The following is a 9422-nucleotide window of genomic DNA, read 5'->3' as shown; positions in this document are numbered from 1 at the left end:
ACTATGTATTAATGAAAGTAATGACAAATAATAAATGATATTATGATAAAGAATTGATGTTACAATAACTTTTGAAATAAAGTATCGAAACAAAGAAGGCGTGAAGTATTGAAAATAAAAGAACTTTTATGACGGTTTAATTTTAATTGTTAAAGAGTAAAACAGGACTTGTTTTACGCGGAAATTTTTATTGCTCAAAGGAATTTTCGGAATTAGAACTTATTAAAAATTTCACCCATTTTTAAAGAATGTATTAATAATTAATAAAGTCAAACAAAATACTTCATATTTTTCCAAAACAGTCTGCGAAGAACTTAAACAGCTGATGGCAGTGTCTTAGATTATACATGAACTGAGACAATCGAAATATTGTAGATTCCACATTCCCCATTTCTCACATATAGACCTATAGTTGTTACAGATAGATCTTAGTTTAACATTGAAACTACAAAATTTTAACTGTGCATTTTACTTTAAATTTGTATCAATAAATATCACTTATTCTTTGATAATAAATCGTATTATTATGATAACAAATAATATTATTTATAATAGAAAATAAAAACACAACAAGAACTTTATTTTTAGTTATTTAACTAATTATTTGAAAGATGATTCTCTTCAATGAGTGGAAATTTCCATGGTGAGCACTTGAACAATTTCACAGTGAATATGTGAACAATGTTCTGAACATTTTATTGAGTTTCAGACTTTGAAAATGAATCATTGAATTTCAATTGATCGACCGGTTACCAGACTGACGGGGATGATTGTATGAGTTTAGATCCCCTTCAATGTTCTTTTTCTTTTCCATTACCATTGACTCTCCCTATGTTCGGTTAGAAGTTCTTTTTTTTTTTAATACATTGACAGAGTCTCCTTTTACAAGTTGAGTTCGAACAGTTTAGAAAGTGGTACCGTTGAATTTTGTTCAGTGAAAACTGAGCAGAAGTACATTATTATCAACATTACCTATTTCTGCCCTCCAGATTCCTCACGGAGGTAGAGATTGGACGACTCATGCTGAACGGAGACTCCCAATTGTTTCGCTTTCACCTTAAATATTTCCCTCAAGTTCATATTCGAACTCAAGAGATAAGGCCGTTATAAATGGAGTCCGTTCTTAAGGTGCTGCCATCTAGAAAGGAGTCAAACAACCAGAGAAGTGTCACTGGAAGGCGCAAAGAAATATAACCAGCAAGAATCCTGCATAGAAAAGGAAGAAAAACCATTCCCTGGGTTCGCAAGAAATCTGAAGTTCTTTCTGCATGAGGGTGCTGTTCGCTCTGTCCATCTGAACAACTACGTGCTGCTCGCTTCCGGGGTGGACGCTACACTCGTAACCACTGGAACAGTTGTCGAAGCTGGATTCGTAGTCATAGTGAGTTCTCTCCAGCCCGAACTGGATGAAGAACTCATTCGGAATGATTTCCAGATAAGTTTTGGAAGAAAAAATGAAGTAGTAGTAATCTGTCTCTTCGACATAGAGGGAGAGGATGTGGCGGGTAGGGAAATCTGGTGAGAGACGGCTGCACCTGTAAGAGGGTGGAAGTTCCCTGTGCTCCAGGGATTTCTTGCACACGTACAGATTCTCTGTGTCATTCACGACGGCACCTTGACTGCTAGAAATCGAAGATGTATCTTCGTCTGACTCCGATTCAGAGATTTCACCGCTGTTATTCTCGTCATTGAGATGCTTCCTAAAACGAGAAGAGAGGAAAACACGCTTAGCAATTTATACAAAATAAAAATAAGAAGTTGTCAGAAAAGTCAGCTGCAAGAAATTTTAACACAGTTTTATACCCATTGGCACAATGGCTGTTTTTCATTTTTTACCCTCTTTATTTGTGAAATTCACCTGGATTAGTATTGAAAACGATCCAGTTTGAACTCTAAGTTAGAATTTCTGATTCTTAATTAAAACAATAAAAATAAAAATATCGTTCAAATGAGGAAATTCTCTTTTATTCACAAGTCAAAAAGTATTTATGGGATCTTTCTGGTCCCATATCTTCAAAATAAACTCACCAACTTAATGCATAACAAAATTAAAAGTGAAAAAAAAGAATTCTCAGACAGCAGCTGTCGCCATAGCAACGCGTGCAATGACGACGCATGCGCACTGTTTACTCTTACTCTTGAACACAGTTGAAAAATATGATGGTGTCCAATTAAGGTGTGCACGCCATCAAACCCAAAACAACACTCATTTTGCCAAAGGGTGATAACAATGAAAATAGGTATCAATAAAGCAAGACCAACATGAATAAAGCACAAATAAAGGTTCAGAAATCTGCAAGCTCCTTCACCTTTGAATCGAGATTTTCCCTTCACTGCCCACGATATCATGAATGAAACGAACCTTTCTTACTCTAGCGCCCCAAGATCACACAGGTGTGATCTCAATACAGTACTCTCTTATTACATCTCTTATTCCTGCTCATAAACTTTGAACGTGTGGACGTATGAAAGCGAATTGGATGTCTTGCTCCTAAAATATAGGAGGTAGTCTCAATCTGTAAAACATGGCCCCTATTGTTTGGACAGAAGAGCTATCCAAAATTAGAAACCCTTAATGTTAATTTAACTTTTTGAGTATTTTGCCCTATCTTGATAACCTTTTAAGCGAATTAAAAAAATTTGCATACAAATGTTAAATTCGTTTGTCTAAAGATAAATCCATGAAAAAAACTAATTTTCAGTATATATTTATTTTTTTTTTAAATAATAGTTGAAAAAATATTGAGTTGCAAGGTAAACAATTTTTACATCATTTTAAATAATGTAATTTTGCGAGGCAAAATACAAAATTTGTGTGAAATTGTTGAACAGTTCCTGCGAAATCAAATTTTAATATATTTCGTATTTGATTTCTCAGAAACTATTCGACCGATTTCGCTCAAATTTTGTATTTTGTCATATAAAATCACATTCTTCAAAATAACGTAAAAATACCTATACCTTAAAACTCAAAATTTTGCTGATTATTATTAAATGAAAAAAATACTAAATAGTAACTCAAAGTTATTTTTGTTTTCTCTCTCGACCAAAGTATGGGAACCATGTTTCCCCAAATTGTGTCTGCCCGTATCATTGTGGGAATAAAAATTTGAATACGTCATAAAAATAACCGTATGTTTATTCAGAGATAGCAAATTTTTTTATCTGATTTAATCTTAAAATATCGTCTAAACTAATTAATTAACATGTTTGAAGTCTTCCCCATGAGCCATTAAGATTGCGTCCTAGCACGTGAAGATCCGATCTTAAGACCAAAAGTTATTCAGCGTGGTTCGTTTATTTTGCCATAGCGTTCTTTTAATTTTAAAAAAATAAAACATAATAATTGTGTAATAACAAATGTGATCGGTGGCGTGCCCGAAATATTGTGTCGGGTGCCATAAATGGCACGGGTGCCATTGGTTCGCTATCCCTGCTATACAGTGACCCCGCACCCTGTTTGAAATAGAATACCTCGTTACCGTAGTCACCGCCACGGGTTCAGACGAATGGCTAGCGGAGTTCTTACTTTAGAGAAACTATATTACAGTCTCAGGTGTTGCGACCTATCTCATTCCGCTCTAATATTTACTTTTTATCGAATATGTTTACATGCATACTTTTATACACATAAAAAATACATATCGTATATAGTTTACATACTATATATATTGTTTATANTTGCATTTTATAGCAAAAAGCAAACTATTTTTAATTTCCTATTACATCTGGCTGCAGCACTTTTCTTCTTTTCTTTTTTTCTTTGGCAACGATTGAGAGTAGCAGTTAATGTTTTTTAAAAACTTGACGCAGATATTAGTAAAAGAAATTTTACCCGATTAAAATTCTTTAATTTTTGTTGAGCGCGTTGTACATGTTAAACACTTCTGCTCTATAAAAATTTTGTTCACACACTAGTTACACAATTTTCAAAAATGATCATTTTTTATGAGTGTTGCTTTTAATTGCAAAAGGTTTTAATCTTGTGGTTGAGTGTTCAAAGCCTGTGATTTTAGGAATTTTGAAGTGGTGATTTTTAAATTAATTTTGATTATTTAAAAGTGATTATTTAACTTAGTACCGTTTCATTCTGATTAAAAAATCTGTTTCTTATGACACAAGAAGAAGTATTTGATGACATATTAAAGAAGTTGTGACAAATAATAGGGGGTGAGTCCTTATTTTGTTTACTTTATGACATTGAGATGATAATTAAATAATGTTGATTTGTTTGCCGCATTATGGCGTTAGTTATTTTACTAAACGGAGTTGTCCGTTTTCGGTTTTTATTAAATCAAAATTATTTCATTGTTAAAATGTTTGTTGGGAGAGTAGATATCAACAATATCAACCTTCATCTATGAAAAGGTACCCCATCCTAGAATCGAGTTAACAAGTCTTATATACTTGTATTTTTGTAATGGTAGACATACTACAGTACTCCCCAACCAGAATTAAATCTGTGATAGAATTCGATGAACCACTATTGATACCACACGATGATACCACTAGTTGGTTCACTGCTGTCTTGTGAGAAGCCGGGAGAGCTGTATTAAGATCAACGTACTTCTTGCTGATCGTGATAGTTGTATTAAGTTCACGGTCGTGGTTGCTCCTGTGTTGCCATTAGCAGTCGAGTGTATGTATGCCGACGTTGTGCTTGTTCGAGACTGAGTAGCAACAGCGTGAGGAGGTAGATAATGTCGCAGTCACAAGTAGCAAGTCTAATGTTCAATATGGACAATCCATCGAAGTAGGCGTGGTCAAATCGAAGTGGGAGTTTCTGTCAAGGTAGGCATGTTCACATCACATCTGGGTCACCAATGTGTTAAGAGTAGTTATTGGCAAAATTAACATTTATCTATGAAAAGATACCCCCAACATAGAATTGAGTCAACAAGTCTTATATGTTAGTGAATTGCAATTGTATTTTTGGAGTGGTAGACGTGCTAGGTTCTTTCGTTTTTAAATACTTATTGAGTGTTTATTTTCGATTGCTATGACAATATTATATCATTGTGGTCACATTTTTTAGTTTTCTCCTCATTTTTATAACAATGCACCCTTATTCTTAATTTTAGATATCTCTGTTTTATGTATGGTTTTTATTTTCTGATTTAGATTGTTTGATAACCACATTGTTTGTAAACCACATTTATTCAATATTTTAAGTTCCCTTTTTTTAAAAAATAAATTCATTAATTTTTGAAAGAATTAAAAATTAACTATTAACTATGTCCTTCCAAAATCATTAAAATGGTTAAAATTTCAATATTAATAGCATTTACATTAATTATAAAGTATTTCATTTTTATTATAATAAATATTAGGTGATAGAAATTCTTGCTTTTTTTTATAATGATTCAATCAATAAAGTCTACTATTAGAATGGAAATGTGATTCATTAAAACATGCAATTCATGGTATGAAATTTAATAACAAAACTTTAAACTGAACTAAAAACTAACTGAAATTTAACTGCAAACTAAAGCTTACATCAGCGTTTGACATTAGCCATGTTAAATGGCTTTAATTATTCTGATAGCTTAAAAGTAACCTGAATCGTCGACTTTTTAAACTAATTTCATTTTTTGACAAAATTAATGCTCAAATGAAGTAGATAATATTTGGGTCGCGGCTATTGTTTGAATAACGGCTACTTTCTTAATGTTTTGATGATTCATTTTATCGCCAATAAGTTTTCTTTTAAAATTTTAACCTGAGTTAAACTATTATCAGTCGCCAAAATAAACATACATAGAAAAACTTGACTGGAAAAGATTAGATGTTTTCGGTTAATAAGGTGATTAATGAACATTTATAGAAAGCAACGAGTTATATCAAAACAGATTACATTTAAAAGTAGAAAATTGGAAAATTTTGTGACATTAGTTGCTATTTAAATTATCTCCATTGCTGTCCATCCGGAAAATTTAGCTCTACAAAAATGCTTTAAATTAATAGTGACATGAAAGTAGCTAAGTATGTTTAAAATTTCGTCAGCACTTAAAAGCTTCGCCAAATACTTATCAGTTATATCATATAGATCATTGAAATTATTTAAATTGTGGCATAACTACTACTACAAATATTAAATAACAATTCACAAGAATATAAGACATGTCAATATAGATATGTTTTATATACTAGTGAATTATTGTTTTATATACTAGTGAATATTTTTAAAAATTGAACTTAAAAAAAGTAGAAAAGAATATTTCAGTGTATTTGTTTTTCTATTTTGATCGTTTAATTAGTTCTTCCACATTTCGACAAAAACATTTCTTTGGCTTCGAATTACAATATATCATCTTTGAGTATTTTCTTTCCCAGTCATTTATATTCATTCATAGACATTTAGAGTATATTTTGTTAATATATCCCTCTGCATAGTCTGCAGGGATGATATTTATGCTCTTAGATAATGTTTTCGCTCTGTATTCAAATTTCAACAAAAAGTTGTTAAGAAATACTTTTTTATACATAATTTATAAATAAATTGACGTGCCTGTTTTTTAATCAAATTCACACACCTCTTTAGTTTCTGTAATTATGTATCGTGCGATATGTCTCTATAATATTTTACATAATTTATCAGTCATATCACATAATTGTTCAATATTTTGTATAGAATTCAGATATCTTGTAGCAATCTTGTTTAATACGGATTTATAATGTATTATTCTTGTAGCACGACAAGTCTTTTTAATTTTTTTACATAAATTATCAGTCATGTGACATGATTGTTTATTTCATTTTGTTTATTTATTTTATGTTATTAACCATCACTCAGGCTGCACACCAATTTCATAGCTGCCAACATAGACAGGAAACAAATCCTGCAGATTTTACGAAATAATATAAATTTCATAATGATTGTTGCATAATGTACTAAATATTCTACACATAGGGAATTTTACGGATTTTTATAGTCATCAAAATAGAAAAGCTTCATATTTTCCAGTTATGATAGAAATTAACATACTTGAAATGTTATGTATTATGATTACTCACAACTTCGAATATTAATAAACATTTAATTCATCAAAGATAGTTAAAAGATTTTTTTTAATTAACTTTAAAAGAGAGTTCTGAATAAAAATAAACTGATTAAATTTTAGAGGATTTTCTAAAATGTAAAAAAAACAGGAGAATTTTAATTAAACCAGTAGACAAGGAAAAAGTGGCAAAATCCAGTAGAATTGGCAGTTATGTTATTTTATTTTTTTATGTACACATATTTCGTCAATCACGTATTTTGAAAATATATATATATATATATATAAAGTTAAGAAAAATGAATAAATAAAAAATTGCGTCCCTTAAATAAAATACAAATTGAGTATATCCACTAAAAAGCATGCTTACTCATGTTCATTAAGACACTGATGTAATCCATTATGACCTCTCACTACTGTGACGTCACCGCCGATAAGCCTGGCACATGCCGATAGCTCCACGATAGATCCTTTCAGCAAATGAAAACCCCAATATTCGTGAGCTCTGTTTGGAAGCACGACGCGATGTGATGACAGCGTCTTCTCTCTGTCCTCCTCCATCACAATCGGTTCCGTATCGTACACAAAAGTCTGAAAGGGTGCTTCAGAATGCAGGAAGACACCCTGACACCAAACAGTCGAGATCGTCCTCTCAATCTTTATTACATCTCCCACGATCACTGGCCTGACACTTGGTTTGTAGACATGATATTTCATGACCAGCGGAACGACAAACAAAACTGTAGCTGCAGATATGGCAGCTACGGTGCCGATTATGCTCATCGGCATGCTTAAATCGCAATCGTTATTTGCATCGCATCAACAATTCCTCCTTTTTGTTGTTGTTGACATAAAACATGATATGTCGATCGATTGAACGGCATTAATTTGGGGAAACTAACCAGGAAGATGTTTTAGTGCCGTCGCCGCAGCTGTTCAAACAATAAGTCGTATTGAATTCGCCAAAGAAGAATAAAAATGGTATCAGAAAATAATGTGACTTGTAAAGAGTGTACGTGTTTTTTATGACAGTTGTCCGTTCAAGTGCAAAGTTTTAAATGTCACGTGATCCCGATAAGAAAAGTTTTATTCTTCATCTTAAGATAAAGGAGGCAATGCGAAAAAAACGTTTAATATTTTAAGAAAGTTATTTTTCAAATGATTAAAAAAAATTGCATCGTATGCGGATAGAGAAAAAATACTATAGAGTAAAAGCTGTTACAGATTTTAGTTTGGTAGTTATGGTATGTAAGAGCTGCTTATTAAGTGAAGCGAAACCGTTATAGAGAAGCTTCATAGTAAATAAGGTTATTCTATTATTAAAGTTCAAAAATTACGTTCGGTTTCCTCCCCATACAAAGCAAATGCGGTTTAATTCCATCAAAAAATCTTCAGCGATGACAAAATTAATCCCAATATTTGATCTAGGAGTTCCCTTGCTTCTAGATTGGGTTCAAACTTACAAGGCTATGGAGTTGAACATTTCCAGCCGTAAGTTCTAAATTTAACGACTGTTATAAAACAATTAGAACTTTTTTTTCAATTGTTCAAACAAACCGCTGCTTTAACAGTTAATAATTGATTTTCGAAGACTAGATTAATTCCTCTGATTATTCTCACAGAAAATCCATCATGCATATGTAAGAACAAGTTTAGAATTGCATTACTTAAATTATGTCTTCTTTTCTCCTGTTTCTTCTAGTAAATTATTTATCTTTTCATAAATTAAATGTAAATTTAATTCAATTCAATTCTGCACTGTTGGATTTTAGTTCATAATAATTGTTAAAAATTTGTAAATAATTAAATTCATTAATATTGTGATGTAACGTAAGAATCATCCTAAAAGCATAAGCCAGCATAATACGTCTACTTTTTGACACTTCCCCTTCTTCTTGAATCAACAATGTGTTATAAATTCCAAGAATTTGGGAATTAAAAAACAAATTGCTCCACTCTTTCATATATTTCTTTAAATATTTTGCACGAAAGGATAAAATTTTTATAAAAGATTATTTTAAAGACTGAATATTTGAAAAAGTTCAAAATAAAAAATAATATTTTTAAAAACCACGTTTTTGTAGTGGAGAATAATAATTAAAAAAAAATTTGAAAAACGAAAAACGTGGGGGGCATGAAATACATAACAGTAATGTTATATTAGTGTGTGTATATGTGCTCTTGAGAATATGTGTATGTATATCTGTAATTGTAATTGTATCTGAATGTGGATGTGGAATATGTTTGTGTATATGCATAAGTATGTGGATGTATATGTGGCTGTGCATATGTATTAGTAAGAAAAAGTGAATATGCATGTGTATGTGTACTGTTATGTATTTCATGCGCCCCACGTTTTTCGTTTTTCAAATTTTTTTTAAATTATTATTCTCCACTACAAAAACGTGGTTTTTAAAAATATTA

General features: G+C 31.4%; 1 protein-coding gene across 1 annotated transcript; it reads right to left on the bottom strand.

Moving 5' to 3' along the window:
* Positions 1-559: 559 nt before the first annotated feature.
* Positions 560-8044, bottom strand: LOC107439286 (uncharacterized). Its single transcript, XM_016051819.4, has 2 exons — positions 7369-8044; positions 560-1700 (listed from the first exon to the last, which is right to left on the bottom strand). The coding sequence occupies exons 1-2, from the start codon at positions 7785-7787 to the stop codon at positions 1169-1171; spliced, it is 951 nt and encodes a 316-aa protein (XP_015907305.1). The 5' UTR covers positions 7788-8044; the 3' UTR covers positions 560-1168.
* Positions 8045-9422: the final 1378 nt, after the last annotated feature.

The sequence above is a fragment of the Parasteatoda tepidariorum genome, chromosome 3 (assembly GCF_043381705.1).
Source record: "Parasteatoda tepidariorum isolate YZ-2023 chromosome 3, CAS_Ptep_4.0, whole genome shotgun sequence".
NCBI classification, from domain to species: domain Eukaryota; kingdom Metazoa; phylum Arthropoda; class Arachnida; order Araneae; family Theridiidae; genus Parasteatoda; species Parasteatoda tepidariorum.
The sequence above is the reverse complement of the archived record's forward strand: the minus strand, read 5'-3'. Positions and strand labels throughout refer to the sequence as shown.